The sequence below is a fragment of the Belonocnema kinseyi genome, chromosome 2, assembly GCF_010883055.1.
Source record: "Belonocnema kinseyi isolate 2016_QV_RU_SX_M_011 chromosome 2, B_treatae_v1, whole genome shotgun sequence".
Lineage (NCBI taxonomy): Eukaryota > Metazoa > Arthropoda > Insecta > Hymenoptera > Cynipidae > Belonocnema > Belonocnema kinseyi.
This window is the reverse complement of record NC_046658.1, coordinates 114,575,157-114,592,513: the sequence shown is the minus strand read 5'-3', so window position 1 is coordinate 114,592,513 and position 17,357 is coordinate 114,575,157. Positions and strand designations below refer to the sequence as shown.

Here is a 17,357-nt window from a genome sequence, read left to right as displayed (position 1 = left end):
GTAAAAAAGTCAAGCTTTCTTTTGAGACTATTTTAAAAAAATCGTAGATGCCTAAATTGCGAAAAAAGTTAAATAAACAATTGATTTATTGAAAAAATTGTTCAAACAATTTTTTTTGTTATAAGAAATAAAATAGGATGAAAGCGTGTAAAAAGCACTTTCCAAAACCCTCATAAAAATTTTAAATCGCGTAATTAGAAAGGAAGTTACAGGCGTTTGAAACTACCCCTGCAGGCATTGGGGTTGAAAATTCAACCCCCCCTCACTTGGGGAGGGTTGGTAATCCTGGTCTATAAGTTTGTGGATTAACTACTGTTGGGTAGGCGAACATATTCCCAGAATTTAGAGACAATCGAAAAACATGACTTTTTGAGTTGGGGCAGTTGAGGAATAATGCCCCTTATATAGTTGAAAATTTAATAATTTTATTAAAAAGACATTCATTTTTGATGCAAATTGTTTACAATTCTTATTTTGGTGTTAAAAAGTGAAGTGGAATCTTCTTTGGATGAAAATTTAATTATTTTGTTTAATTTTTTGTTTTCGGTTTTTTTTTTTGTTTAATTCATCTATCTTAGGAGAAATGTTATATTTCCTAAATAAAAATGTAACTTTTCGGTTGAAAGTTCAACTCTTTTTTTAAGTTTGTCTTTTTTATTCAAAAACTCACCTACTTTAGCAGAAATTACAGCTTTCTTGGGTGAAAATGTAACTGTTTGGTTCAAAATTCAATAATGTTAAGTCATAATTTTTGTTCAAAATTCTACTGTTTTAATATAATATTTGGTGTGTTGAAAAAAAACCAAAATATTTTCTGGATGAAAATTTAACTATTTTTGAACATTTGTTGCTTGATACTCAAGCAAAGAAGGATGATATTTAACCAAAAGGTTAAATTTTCATTTGAAAAAAAGTTAAATTTCTTCTATTTCTTTGTTAATAAATCACTTTTTTTGTTTAGAATTTATATTTTAAGTTGAAAATTCATCTTTTTGGTTAAAAGTTTAATTATTTTTTTGAATATTAATCTTTTTTAATTGAAAATTCAACTACTTGGATAAAAGGTAAACTTCATTGTTAAAATTTTATTTTTTTGATTGAAGGCTTATGTCTGGTTGAAAATTTAAATGTTTAGTGGAAAATATTTTTTTTGCAATTAATTTTTTAACCGAAAATGTAACTTCCATTTTTTTAAGATTGATATTTGTTAGTTGAAAATTCGCCTTTATTAGGACAAAAATAATTTTTTAGTTTAAAATTTCATTTTTGTTGGGTAAAAATTCATCAGTTTCGTGTAAAATTAATTTTTTGCTGAAGTCATATTTTTTGTTTGGAAATTCAATTTTTTTAGAGAAAGTTCGTCTTTTGGCTTGAAGGTTGAACAATGTAGATAAACTTTTTTTGTTAAGTGAAAAATCTTTATTTTTTGAAAATTCGTTTTTTCGTCTTAAAATTCCTCTTTTTTATAAATCTCATCTTTTATAGTAGAAAAGACATTTTTTTTGTTTGAATTGATTTAATAAATTTGAACATTTTAAATTTGTATATGAAATACTGTTTTATTCCATTTATACAATATTCTATGTTAAAACTAGCACAAGATTAAAATGCTGGAATTTTAATATTAATAATTTGAAATGAAAAATTAGTCAAGGAAAAAGCAGAGAATTTTCAAAAGTTCGCGGTCTCGAATTTTCCGCAAGAGGCGCTACGAGTGATGCAAACTAACTAAATCCGAATTCACACGTCCAAGTTTTCCGGGAGAGGGGTCTCCTTATACAAATAATTCAATGATTTCAACGAAAAAAAAAGATATCGCAAACTAAGATTTAGGAAAAATTTCAAAAATATTTCAAAAAGTACAAATATTTGAATGATTTCAAATGAATAAAAAAGATTTCAAAAAGGATAAGGTATACCAGATTTATAAAATATTTTATATATGTTAAACTAATTCAAAAGGTTTTAACAAATTTGAGAAGATTTAAAAATATTTCAATGATTTCAAACGAACACAAGATTTCACAAACAAAAAAGAAAGCTTTCACAAAAATTTCAAAACATTCCAAAAAACTTCTCAAAGATTTCTGATTTCAAATATATTATACAAATTTCTGAAGTATTCCAAAAGGTTCTGATTTCTTAAAAACAATTTGACCAATAAAACATGAAATGGCACATTTTTATATCTATAACAAACGGCTGTTTTATTTAAAAAGGGGGAACTGGAAAAACTTTACTTCATGATCTGGAAAACCTGAAAAAGATCTTCAATATCGTCCCTAAAAATCGCTGGACACCCTAATTATATACTATGTTCAAAACCGTAAATAAAATAATTATTTATACAAAAGAAAAAGGATTTTAAAACCAAAAAGACGAATTTTCAACAAACCAAAATTTTTTGCTCAAGAAATAAATAAAAGTTTATTTATATTGTTGAACTTTCAAGCCAAAATACGAATTTCCTCTACAAAAATTGTATTTTCAAACTAAAATATGAGTTTTCAGCAAAAAATTAATTTTTCATGAAGCTTCGTGTATTTTTACCCAATAAAATGAAATTTCAAACCAAGAAAATTTTTTTTTTTTACCAATATAGTATAATTTTAAACTAAAAAGCATCAATCTTGAAATTTCAACCAAAGGCCTTTAATTAAATAATTTTTTAACAATTTAGTTTAAATTTTACCAAAATGGTTGAATTATCATTCAAAAAAGATTATTTTTTAATAAACTAGTTCATCTTTCATCCAGAGAGATGAATTTTCCATTAAAATATAAATCTTCAAGAAAAAAAAAGATTTCTTAACGAAGTGATTCAACGAAATCTTTCAAACAAAATAATTAAATACTCACGCAACGAATAATAATTTTTAATAAAAAGTTACATTTTCATTTAAAAAAAGATATTTCTAATAAAACAGATGTATCCTCTTTTAAAAAAGATTTCAGTTGACTTTTCACAATCAAAATATGAATTTTTAACAAAGAATAAGTTTCTATGAAATAAATGGAATTTTTAATTCAAAAAGACGATTTGTTTCCAATCAAACGGGATGAACTTTTAACAAAATAGTTGAATTTTCTACCACATAGTTGCATTTTTATCCAAGAAAGATGAAATTTTTACTAAAACTGATGACTTTTTATTAAAAAGTGACTCATTTTTTTTAAGTTGAACTTTCGTCCAGAAAATATTTCAGTTCATTTTTCAACACTAAAATATAAATTTGTGACAAAAATTAAATTTTCTACGAAATAATTAAATTTTCAAATAAACAGTAGAATTTTCAACCAAAAAGCATGACTTTAATCAGCCTTGTGCATCTTTCCATATTTCAGATTTTAACTTGACCCCGCAACTGTCCTAAGTTGATTAGTTCCTAATATTTCCAGCGCGGCGCTAGTTGTTCCATCAGTCCCTGTTTTTACATAGAAAGCAATGGGACTAAATCAGTTGTTTAATTTTTTAGTAAACAAAATGTTATTTCCATGCAAAAAAATATTTGAAATTAAAACAATGTTACTCATTTCACATTTCAAAATACTTTTCCAATCATTTTCTATGAATACTAAAGACAAAATATAATTTATGTGGTCGTGCAATAATCCTGGCAAAGTGGAATATATCTTAAATTTTAATTTGAATAAAAAGTAAAATATGATTCTTAAAGTTTATTGTCGAAAACAAATTTAAAATATTGTTAATGGAATGTAAAAAAAAAACCCGGAGACAAAATTTGAATAGTACTAAGTTCAAACTTACGATGGGAATACTCTCGCTTATGAATATATAATGCATATAATGTATTTCTAATTGAATTGAACTGAATTTACATTTGAAACAATTTTATTTAATAATCAGTGAAAATAAAAAAATGAATATCTTTAATTGCTCTTTTTTATCATTATATCCTTTTAAGTCTTTAAACAAAGAAGTTAAAACATTGATTATATTTACATCTTGGACGTTTTATAACATTATAATTTATATTTGTTCCTCTGAAAAATAGTTTTTTTTTTCAACAGGTTGAATTATTGAATAAACTATTTTTAATGTTCTTTACATATTTTTATGCCATATGTTCATGAATAATAATTTAATTTCAATTACATTTTTCTCATTATATTCAATAGTGTAAGTACTCGCTAAACCCTCAAATATTAAGTTTGAACTTGTATACTATTAAAACATTTTTCACAATACTATTTATATATTTTATTGATATAAATATCATTTACTGCGTTTTCGGATATAAAAAGGAATATATTTAACTTTTTCTTCAAATTAGAATCTAATATTCCACTTTACCAAGTTTATTGGGTGACGTTTTAATTCATGTTTTCCATTAGCATTTATATGTATACATCGTTTGGAAAATTGTTTTGAAATATAAAATGTGTATCATTCTTTTCATTTCAATTTTTTTTACGAAAATAAAATTTTGTTTATTAAAAAATTTTTAACAAGTGGTCGTCTGCTCCAATTGCTTACAATGCAAAAACAGGGAGTGGTGGGATAACTAGCGCCGCGTTGAAGATATTAGGAACTAACCAAATTAGGACACTAAGGGATCGCCATTTTTTTTCAGATGCACAGGGCTGCTTTAATCAAATAGTTTCATTTTCAGCCAAAAAAGGCAAATTTTTAGAAAAAATAGTTTTCATACAAAAAATATTTCAGTTGCAAAAATTACTCACATGCGTAAAGGGCCTCCTCCCCCCAACCGTAATATATCGTAAGAAACTGTCTCAACAAGCGTAAACTAAACTCTTAAGCCATAAAATTAATGGAAACCTGTTTTATTAACGGATATTAAGTTCTCTATTTAAATATATAACGCCATAAATTTGAAATAAACTTCTCAGGGAAAAGTTGCCAAATGAAATTTACTCATATCGAATTTATTGGGATACTGAGTAATGTAAACATAATTGGAAAATAGGATATTATTGGAGAAAATTCGTTAAATAAAAACTTCTAATTAATTAAATTATTCCTCCGAATACATGCTTATAATATTTCACGATGATATTGCCCACTTTTTGATTTTCACCCATTAATGAGATTGGTGGTTTGGATTCCACCTTAAACTGTTTATTCCACATACCTCGGTGTGTTCAGTTGGAGAGACATTTCTCGCTGGCGGAGCAACAGGCGATGGACAATATAAACGTAACATCGTGGAGTCAGACGGATGATCAGCACCGATTAATTCTTTTAGGGAAAATATCTTTTCTACACTGTCCTCGGCGACATTTACTAGTAACAATGCCTGCCGCGTGAGGACTAATATCACAGCTCGATTACTGCCTTGGTGAACAACATGGTCAGCATTTGCCACGTGCAAAATACTGTCGCCACTTTTTGCTAAAAGTGGCATCAATCGCCAAGCGTATCGGAGAGACGCGGCGTTGCAACCGGGAGTAGAATATTGAACCACTGGCCTTTGGCGTGGCTAAAATATCATAAAATAATTCAGAATTAATTACGAAGTTAACATATTTTTGAGATAGTTTCGAGGGATCACAGTATGTTTCCTTTTTAATCTAATACCCCTTTTTCCCTCAAACTTGAAAAATCACCTAAAAACGAGAATTTTGAACCAATTTTTTTCCTTTCCCTCCTTTTTTCAAATTTAAAATTCATTTTTTCAGAATCATAAACAAAAACTGAACACGTTAAAAGATAAGACGGTTTAGAAGAGATTCCTTTTGAAGTTTTGCTATCGATTTCAAATATTTCCTAAACGATTTATTTGTAAATTTTGTAGATTTAACGGATAACATCAAAATCAATCAAAAGAATTCAATTACATTCAAAAAGACGACTTTTGAACAAAATAGATGATTTTTTAACCAAATTGTTGAATTTTCAACAAAAAAGTGCATTTTTCACTAAATAGTGGAAGTTTCTATAAAATACATAAATTTTTTAACAATTTTCAACTAAAATGATAAATCTTGAACTAAAAAATGAATTTTTCAAGTAGTTGAATTTTTCATTAAAAGTGATATATTTTCCAAAAAAAGTGATATATAATTTTCCAAATAAACAAGATTTAAATTTTAAATTAAAGATAGTTTAATTCACCAAAAAAGACAAATTTTAACAAAATAGTTGATTTTTCAACCAAAGAACATTTTCTGCCAAATAGTCGAATTTTCTACAAAAATGTTCAATTTTCATGTCAAAAAGTCACATTTTATATAAAATCGTTTAATTTTTAAACCGGAAATGTAAATTTTCACAAAAAAGTTATTTTTCAACCAGAAAGAATGGATTTTCAACAAATTAAAAAATTTTCTACCAAATCATAGCATTTTTAACAACAAAAGAATAAATCCTCAACAAAAATTTGGTATTTTATTTTTCGAAAGAGTAAATATTTGAAGTTTAAATACAAAAAGTTAAATTTATGAAAAAAGACAGATTTTTAACAAAATAATTGATTAAAAAAAACATTTAAAAAACTATTTAACATTTCAACGAAAAAGTTGATTCTTAACCAAATAGTTTAATTTTCTACCAAATTGTTATCAAGTCAAAAAGTCGCATTTTCTAAAAAACAGTTTAATTTTCAACCCGAAAAATTAAATTTTCAACAAAAAAGTAATTTTTCAACCAAAAAAGAACGAATTTACAACAAAACATTGATATTTTCTACAAAAAAGAATGACTTTCTAACAGATTTTTGAATTTTTAACAAAATAATTAAGTTTTCAACCAAATAATAAAATTTTTAGCCAACAAAAAATGAATTCTCAACGAAAAATGTAATAGTATATTTAGCAACAAAAAAATATTTGAAGTATAAATCAAAAGTAGTTGAATTAATCCAAAAAGACAGATTAAAAAAAAAACATGGAATTTTTAACCAAAAAATATTTTTGAATAAAAAAAAAATCAACAAAAAAGTTAATTTTTAGTCAAAACGTTTATTTTGCTGGCAAATTGTTTTCAAGCCAAAAAGTCGCATTTTCTAACAAACCGTTTAATTTTCCACCCCGATAAGGTACATTTTCAACAAAAAAGTTATTTTTCAACCAATTTACAACAAAATATTAATATTTTCTACAAAAAAATGACTTTCTAAGAAAATCGTTGAATTTTAAACAAGATAATTAAGTTTTCAACCAAATAGATAAGATGAATTTCTGTCAAAATTGTTGAATTTTTAACAAGTTCATAACTTTTCAGTCAAAGAGATGAGTCCGAATTTGATTGTTATTTATTATAATTATTTATATATTTATATTTATGAAGTTTATATTTATTTATATATAATTATTTATTGTTAGGCTTGGTTTTACTTGTCATTTTCTTGAATAATATATTTTTTAATTTCTGTTTTTTACGTTATAATCCTTTTTTAGCTGGCATTGATAAATATTCTGAACATTTGAGAGCTTTAAACTGATGAAAATACATTAGAAACGAATTTAAAGTCTAAAAAGACATTAACAGAAAATGTAGGTTTTTCAAATATTTGCCGCAAAACCCAAACATTTATTTTAATTCCTGACGTTAATTATAAACACCATTTAACACGACATATAAAACATTGCAAAATAAATCAATTTTTAAACAAATACTGAAATTTTCCACTAAAAAATATCAATTTTTACAAAAAATGGAAGTTAAACCTAACTGATGAATTTTCAACTAAAATTATGAATTCTTTAATTGTAATAGTTCAATTTTAAACCAAAAAGCTAATTTTTTAACTAAAACAATGGATCTTCAGCTAAAACAGTTGAATTTTCAAAAACAAAAGATAAATTTTTACTAAAAAAGATCAATTTTTAATCAAAACTTAAATAATTACATTTTAAGTTCAAAAACTTAAGGTTCAACAAAACAGAAAAGTTTTCAGCTAAAGCTATGGAATATTCAACTGTAAAAAGTTAAATTTTTTAGTTAATTAACAAATATTATTTTTTAACCAAAAATTGAATGATAAAATTTCTCGTTGAAAAATGAATGTTGAATCAAAGAGATGAATTTTTAACCAGAATTATGGAATATTCAAATGTAATAATAGTGACATTTTCAGTTTAAAAAACAAAATAATTTTCAACCAAAAGATAAAAAATGTCCACAAAATAGTTCAATTTTACCGAAAAGAAAGATTTTTAAGCAAGAACATTGCAAAAAAATTATAATTTTTCTACCAAAAATATCAACTTTTAACCAAATAGTTGAAATTTGAACGAGAAAATATCAATTTTCAACCAAAAATGGACATTTAAATTTTCAGTTGAAGGGATTAATTTTCAACTAAACTGATGAATTTTTGAATAAAATGACAAATCTTCAACTGCAATAGGCAAATTTTTCACCAAGAAAATAAATTTTCAAAAAACTAGTTTAATTTCTAAATACACAAAAATTCAATAATAAATTATGATTTAGTCAGATTAAACTGAGATAATCTGAAAATTCTGCGACTCTAGTCTAGATAAAGTAGAAATCACTTTTCTAAATTGACCAAAATTATTAAAACAATGAGAACTTGAATTTTACTGCGCTCGGAAGTAAATTCCCAGTTTCTAAATTAAATTTCCGGGTTTTTCCTGATTTTTGTCGCTGTGACCCCTAAGTGATTTAATATTTTTGAAAAGACATAAAAGTAGATCGTTACTTACAGAAGGCAAAGAATTCCAGCCTGCACCCTGTAAAAGTCCTTGACCTGTACGAGCCACTAATTCGGCTGCACCGCTCAAAGGTTTCGTAACTACTCCCACAAGTCCTAAACCTACCCCTGTGACGAGACCCATAGTCGTCGACTCACCAGACATAACTTGCTGAAGAGGATGGTGTGCCAGTCCCGCGACAGCAGCTGTATTAACAATTTTATAATTTCAATATCTAATAGAGAAATTTTCATTTTTTTAGACCGGTAAAAACTAAAATTGCAAGTATTTTATTACCAAGAAGACTCATTCCGAAGCCAGTGAGTCCTTGATAGAGCCCTTGAGCCATTCCTTGTGGCCTCACTCTTCGCGACTCTTCTTGGCGCTGGAGATGTTCGTCATCTAATGTCAGACGATCTAGATTTCGAGCCACGCTTGACGCTAATTTTGTCACAGAATTTACTGTGCCTAAAAAGATAAAATTAAATGAAGGATAAAGGGATATTTGAATTCCTTTTTAGGGCCTGTGCATAAATTATGTAAAGTTTTTTTCTTATATTTTCGAATATCGTACCCCCCGACTAATTTGATCGTACATTTATTTAGGGTTCATGTAAAAACAACGTAAGACGATTTTGGCGGAGGAGCGCCTCTTGGTGAAATCTTACTGCTTTTTTAAAATTAATTAACAAAGTGGTTCAACAGTTAAATATTTAATAAAAAAGTTACATTTAAAACCGAAGAGATGAATTTTCAACCAAAAATGTTGAATCTTTAACCCAAAAAATGAATTTTTAACAGAGTAGTTCAACTTTTAGCTAAGTAGTTGAATTTTCAACCAAAAGAGATGAATTATCAATAAAATACATAATAGTTGATATTTTAACCAAGAAAATATTTTCATTTAAAATCAAAAATAGTTGCATCATCAAGGAAAACAGATTCTTTTTTTTAAATGCATTTTCAACAACGAAAATATGAAATTTCTACCAAAAACGATTAATTTCTAAAGAAAATTGACGAATTTTCAACAAGAGCTGAAATTTTTAATTTATTTAAGTTGAATTTTGTATGCAAAAAAGATTTTTCAGACAATAAAGAAAACAAATTTCATCCAAAATGTGGAATTTTTAAGGCAGAAAGACGAGTTTTGTACAAAAAACTTGAACTTTCAACAACAAATTACGTAAATTGCCAACGAAGTTGTTGAATTTTTAAGTTTGAAAAGATTAATTTTTATTAAACAATGGAATAGTTCAAAATCATAATTGAAAAATCACCTAAAATCGAGATATTTGAACCAATTTTTTACCTTTTCTTCCTTTTTTCAAATTTAAAATTCATGTTTTCAGAATCATACACAAAAACTGAACACGTTAGAAGACAAGATGCTTTAGAAAGAGATTCCTTTTGAAGTTTTGATATCGATTTGAAATATTTCCTAAACGATTTATTTGTAAATGTTGTCGATTTAAATGACAACGTCAAAATCAATGAAAAGAATTCAGTTACATCTAAAAAGACGACTTTTCAGCAAAATAGATGATTTTTTAACCAAATTGTTAAATTTTCAACAAAAAAAGTGCATTTTTCACTAAATAATGGAATTTTCTAATAAAATAGTTGCATTTTTTAACAATTTTCAACTAAAATGATAAATCGTCAACTAAAAAATGAATTTTTCAATTAGTTGAATTTTCGATACAAAGTGATAAATTGTCTAAAAAAAAGTGATAGATAATTTTTCAAATAAAAAATATTTGAATTTTAAATTAAAAATAGTTTAATTCGCCAAAAAAAAAGAAATTTGAACAAAAAAGTGAATTTTCCACCAAAATGTTAAATTTTCAAGCCAAAAAATGACATTTTCTAAAAAAAAACCGTTTAAGCTTCAAACCTGAAATGTAAATTTTTAACTAAATAATTATTTTTCAAGCAAGCGAACGAATTTGCAACAAGTATTTAAATTTTCTACCAAAAATAATTACTTTCTAACAAAATTTCTGAATTTTTAACAAGACAATTATCTTGTCCACCAAACAATACAATTTTCAACAGAAAAATAAATAAATTCTCAACGAAAAATGTAATAGTTGATTTTGCAACGGAGAATATTTGAAGTTTAAATAAAAAATAGTTGAATTCATCCAAAAAAATACAATACAATACAAAAAGTTAATATTTAATCATTTATTTAAATTTTCTACCGAATTGTTTTCAAGTCAAAAAGTCGTATTTTCTAAAAACCCGTTTAATTTTCAACCCGAAAAATTAAATTTTCAAACAAAAAGTTATTTTTCAACCAAAAAATAGCAAATTTACAATAAAATATTAACATTTTCTACCAAAAAGAATGACTTCCTAACAAAATCGTTGAATCGTTGAATTTTTGACAGACTTATTGAATCTTTAACAAATGAATTAACTTTTAATTAACATTCCAAATGGAATAGTTAAACTTATAGTTGGAAAAATTAATTTTAAACAAAAAAAAAAACAGATTTTCAAGAAAATAGTTCAATTTTCGACTAAAATGATAAATTTTTCAACTGGAATAGTTAAATTTTAAAGTAAAGCAATGAATCTTCAACAGAAACAGTAGAATTTTCAAAAACAAAAAATTAGTTTACACTAAAAAAGATAAATTTTCAATCAAAAATTAAATAATTAAATTTTAAGTTCAAAAGCTTACGTTTTAAGTTTAAAAAAAAAGATAAATTAAAAAAATGATATTTGCATAAAATAGTTGAATTTTCAAAAAAAATATAATAAATTTTCAAGAAGAAAGTTAATTGTCGGCCAAAGAGTTGAATTTTCAACCAAAAAGATTAATTTTCTGCTAAAAAACAAGAGGTTTTAATCAAAATACATACATTTTTAAACAAGACAAATTACATTATCAAGCGAAAAGATTAAGTTTTTACAAAAAACATGGGTTTTCAAAAATTTAGATAAATTTTTAGACAAATAGATAGGCAACCTTAAACTATCCTATCGAGTGTATATAGCCTAATCCAAAAATTCAAAATTGTATCAAATTAAAATCGAGTTATAATCATAATATTAATAATATTTGAGAACAGTATTTAAAAGTGTAAAAATACAATTTGCGGAATATATAATAAATTTTAAATACTAGAATAGTGGGTCATATATTTTTTTTTAAATACTAAATGCTATTTTTTCACCCTCGGTAATTGGTTTTCTTACTCTAAATGCATTTTTAAACTTGAAAATATCAACTTTTAATCAAAAATGGAATAATTAGTTTTTGGTTAAAAAAAAAAATTTCAATTAAAACCCCAAGTTTTCTGCAAAACAATTGAATTTTAAACAAGAAATTTAATTTTCGACTAAACAGTTTAATGTTAAACTAAATAGTTCAACTTCTAGTTATAAAAATTAATTTTTAACCTGAAAAGATTAATTCTGAATAAAAGACATAATAGTTGATATTTCGACGTAAAAAATATTTTAAATAAAAATCAAAAACAGATTAATTTGACCAATAAAGGTGAATTTTGCAAAAAAGACTTGAATCGTCAACCAAAACAAATTAGTTTGTAACTAAACAGTTGCATTCTTACCCAAAAAACAATTTACTAACAAAAAATATGATTTTTTAAACAAAATACGTGAATTTTCGATAGAAATGACAAATTTTCAGTAATTGAATTTTCAACTGAAGAAATCAGTTTCCAAAAAAGTGGTACATCTTTCGGTCAAATAGTTGAATTTTCTACCAAAAATACGAATTTTCTTTAAAACACTTGCATTTCGAAAAAAGGTTCATTTTCAATCGAAACAAATTAATTTTTAACCAGACAGTTGTATATCTAACCAAAAAGGTTAAATATCTAATAAAATAAAGAAATTTTCCAATAAAAGTGACGAATGATTAAAAAAATAGTTCAAAAAGTAGACCATTTTAGACAATGAAATTTTCGAAAACAAAATAATTTCCAAACCGCCTAAAATATATTGAAAAATTGTTATGCAGTGTAACTTTTAAGTGATTTTCGAAATCCTTAACTGTAAATTATTGAACTTTACTCTTGATTTTTATATTTTTCAACTTAATATAAATTATATTTCTGAATCTCGAATACAAAATAAATGGTGTTAATCTTATCTAGTAAGTTTTCATTAAAAAAATTTAGTTTGAGACAGGAGCATGACAAGACGTTTTATGTACTTTTTTATTTATAATTTCTAAACGAAGTAGTCTTACATCTTTAAACTCTACTAAATTGCATTTTGATATTAATTTTTTTACTAAGATATTTTTAGAAAAAAAATTATTATTCAAAGAAAAAATTTAAATGACTGGGACTTAAAGTGGTCAGATTTTTGGCAATCATCCAACTACAAAATTCTTGGAAATAAAAAATAAAAAGATTAAGAGGATCAAATTTGGAAAATACGCTTTTAAATTTCTCCATTTGAATAAAAAAATTATAAAAATATAAAAGAAAAAGAAGGCAAACGTCGAATTCCTGTGACTTCGTTTTTCTGTCTTTTTTATTTATTTATTTTTTAAATTCTTTAAAAAATCTCTATAGTTTTTCGCATGTTGAAACAATAGTTTTTATTGCCTTGAAAAGGGTGTTGAATAGATACCGAAATGTTCGCAAATTGTTTGTAAATGTTTTTTTTATTACAATTCAAAATAGATAAAATCCAACAACAAAAATACGAAAGAAAAAATATAATTTAGAGGTTGCCTTCTTTTCCTTTCCTCTTTTTTTAGCTTGGTTTTTTAATTTTGCTACAGACACTTGGGATTTATGTGTTTCAATTTTAAACTACAATCATCAGAATTTAAAATTAATTAATTTTTTATAAACTATGAGTATAGTATAATATTAAAAAAAAAATGTAAATCAATAATATTAAATACCTGCTGTGATGTGCTTCATGAGACTTGCAGATCCATGCGTTATGCCAACAATAAAACCCCACGGTCCTTGTAATAATCCTTGGAATGGCAAGGCAATAAAATCCTTCAGACCAGAACCTAATGCCTGTGCTAATCCTCCTGGTGATCCTAAGATTTCCAAAGAACCAACAACCCATCCTAGAAAATATAAAATTTTTTGAGAGCGAAAAATTTGAAAAATGATAATAAATTTATTTGTTTAACGGATACTTTTCTCATTTTTCGTAGGAAAACCAATTATTATTATTATTAATTAATGAATTTGATTTAATACTGTTTCAAAATTCTAATTTTCAAGTTAAAAAATACAGTTTTTAATTTAAAAATTAGAAATGTACCTAATAGTTGCCATTTAATAATACTTAACTCTGGAAGACTTGAGGGAAAAATAATTTTAAATTTGTTAAAAATTTTTTAAATTTCAAACTGAAATGTTGAAAATTGCAAGGTTTAAAATTAAATAATTTTTTTACAATTGAAGCTTCGTAAATTAGACAATTAGACAAATTGGATTACATAATTTTTACTTTCTATAAAATTTCTTCATGAGTATGAAGATATATTTACTAATTTTTAGGTCTCCTATTTGTTGAACGTTCAATTGAGTACAATTGATAAATTATTTATTTTGAATTCGTGTCTAATTTTAAATGGTTGCATTTTAAAAATATATTTTAATTATTTATTTTAAATACAGAATATTCTTAATATTCACTTAGAATCTTTAAATTATATTACTTCAATTCTTGCAGAAAAAATGTCAGCTTTAAAAGTTGAAATTTTTTATTTTGATCGGGATTTTTTTCTATGATTTAGAATAAACTTTTATTTTCCATTGAGAAAAGCGCGCGGCTTGAAAAATAATTTTTTTCAATCTTCATTAATATTTGCTAAAATTAAAAATTGTATGAAAATGTCTCAGTGACCGGACGCCTCCCGAATCAAGACTTTATTTGGAAATTAAACTAGTTGTTTCAAAATGTATCTAATTTGTCAAAAATTCGCCTTTTTGTAAAAAAAATGAATCTTTATGTTTGTAAATTCATCTTTTTGATATAAAATTCAATTCATAAAATTCCTTCCACTGAAAATTGAAATGTAGATTTTTGGTTCAAAATTAATCTTTTCTTGTTTAAAATTCGTTAAAAATCTCCATATTTGGTTTAAAAACGACGAAATAAAATTACTTTGTTTAAAGATAAACTCTTTTAATATTCCAGTTAAATATCCCATAATTTTAGTTAAAAATTCATCTCTTTGGTTGAACAGTTAAATATTTACAATTGAAGTTAAAAATTCATGACTTTGTTAGAAAAAGTAACTATTTATTGGAAAACTTTTTTGTTGTAGAAAGTTAGTTTTTTTGTCAAAAATATATTTTTTTAACTGGAAATTTAACTTATTCCAATTGAATAATCCATAGTTTTAGTTGAAAATTCATCTCTTTGGTTGAACATTAATTTTTTGAATTTAAAATTTAATTATTGAAGTGTTGATTAATAATTTATCTTTTTTCGTAAAAATAATTTTCCGTTCGGTTGAAAATACAATTATTTCAGTTGAACTCATTTTTTCAGTTGAAAACTCATCTTTTTCGTTTAAAATTCAACTATTCACGCAAAATATTTACCATTTTAGTTGAGAGTTCATCACTCAGGTTGAAAATTTAACTATTTTCTTTCAAAAATCCGTTATTTTAGTTGAAAATTAATATTTTTAGCTAAAAATGGAATTATTCCATTTTTTGTTAAAAATTAATATTTTTTAGCGAAAAATTGAGATATTTATTTCAAAATTTATTTATTTATATGTTACTTTTACTTGACCAGGAAAATTGAAAAACTTGACCGGGAAATGACCGAGAATTTGAAATCGTCCGCCGAATCGCCACCCTGATAATGAGTCTTGTTCCTAGATTTAAAAAAAAAAAAGAAAAATGAATAATCAATTTTTAAATTTGTTTACCTGCCCCAAATATTGCTCCCGATAAATAATGCATCGTAAGCGCATTGCCAAGTCTGTAGGGAGTCGTCAATAAATTTGTCTTCTCGAATGTTCCAAAGTACAATGGTGAATGATCGAGTGCGACATAAAGATGCACCGAAGTATGCACGCTTAATAAAATCGATAATGGTTCAATCGTAAAAGTTTGGAGCCTCAGAGGCGAGCTTAAAATTCTCGCATCGATCATTATATAATCAGGTATATACACATTGGATGCTCCAGCTAATACTTGTATTTTTTTTCCTCCATCAGGTATAACAAAACAGGGCGGCATTAGTGATGCTGCGTAATCTAATAATTGACTGACATAAGTATCTTCGACATATGCACTAATCGGTCCTATTTTTACTCGAAAGTCTTTGCAAGCTGCAAACAAAAATTATCCAAATGAAAAACTTGTAGATAAAATCCAGAGTAGCCGCTGGACCAGGAAACCAGGAAATTATAGTGACTTTTTTTACCGGAAATTTTATACATTTTTAGACAAAAAATGTATCCAATTAGTTGAAATATCCAGAATTTCATATTACGTGATGTAATGCAGTTTAAAAGAAGTTCGATTTCAAATTTTTTAAATGTTAAGTATCACAGTATATTAACTATTTTAAAACTTACGCACCTATTTGGGAAATTTATCACCTTTCCTTTCTTTTTAGACCAGTAAAAAGCAGAAAAATGCAAGTGAATTTATTTTCTGGTCAACATTTAAAAATTTTTTTAGTTTTAGTTGAAGAATTTATTCAATCAAGACTTTAAGTGGAATGTCATACAAATTTAAAACTTCCAATTTTGAATTGTTGAATTTTTAGGACTAATTATTGTAAAATTATTAAGTTTTGCAGACTTGAATTTGTTAATTTTTTACATCTTGCATTTTTTAATTGTTAAATTGAGAAAGTTAAAAATGTGAAACTATTCAATTTTGAATAATTATGTTTTAGCTAAATAGCGAAATTCTTTGATTAAAAAAAAAAATTGAGCCTCCTAATCAGAATATGGTTCAAACTGAAAGGATTCCCAATATAATATTTTAAGTTTGAAGTATATAGGTATATATAAAATTGTTCGATATAAAATTTAAATTTCTCAAAGGTATATATATTTTAGAAATGAAGACCTTTATAGTTAAAAAATGTTGCATCTATAACGTTCAACATTCAGTCACCTTAATTCGAAATATAATAAATTAGATCATTTTGAATTATAGTGTTTTAAATTTAACAATTATTTGAATTTTTTATATATTTATGACATTTTTGGAAATTCAATATTTTGAAATTCAAGGAATAAAAATTGAAAAGTTTCAAAATGAAAAACTTTATTATTGAGCAATTTCACGTTTAAATCATTCAATATTTAAGAATAATTTCAAATTTCAACATTTTGAAATGTAACACTTTAATATTCTGCAAATTTGTTCCAATTTTAAGACTTTTATTACTTATTAAACTATTATTTCCAAACGATAAAAAGCACATTAACAAAAATTGAATTTCAGAATTCTAGTTTTAAAAGAAAAGGAAGAAATTTTGGTATTTAATTTTTTGCAAATTGGGAGCGGAACTTCTTTGATTTATATATTTTTTTTATTAAGTTGAAGGCGGTCAAAGTATACAGTTTTAAACAAAACTTAAAATCGTTCAATTTTTAATGTTTCTACTACAAAATTCTTAACAGTGATATGATTTTAAACATTTGCACATTTTTTTATTCATTCTTCAATTTATAAAGCATTGGAAATAAAAACATAGATTTATATTTTTTAAACAAAAAC

General features: G+C 25.0%; 1 protein-coding gene across 1 annotated transcript in view; it reads right to left on the bottom strand.

Moving 5' to 3' along the window:
• Positions 1 to 17,357, bottom strand: part of LOC117167188 (vacuolar protein sorting-associated protein 13B) — a 116,331-nt gene that overhangs the window by 4,489 nt on the left and 94,485 nt on the right. Inside the window, exons 46-50 of the mRNA XM_033351913.1 lie at positions 15,545 to 15,949; positions 13,541 to 13,717; positions 8,938 to 9,108; positions 8,653 to 8,846; positions 5,115 to 5,462 (exon numbers count right to left, since the gene is read on the bottom strand). Coding sequence (XP_033207804.1) covers positions 5,115 to 5,462; positions 8,653 to 8,846; positions 8,938 to 9,108; positions 13,541 to 13,717; positions 15,545 to 15,949 — 1,295 coding nt within the window. The remainder of the gene's footprint in view (positions 1 to 5,114; positions 5,463 to 8,652; positions 8,847 to 8,937; positions 9,109 to 13,540; positions 13,718 to 15,544; positions 15,950 to 17,357) is intronic.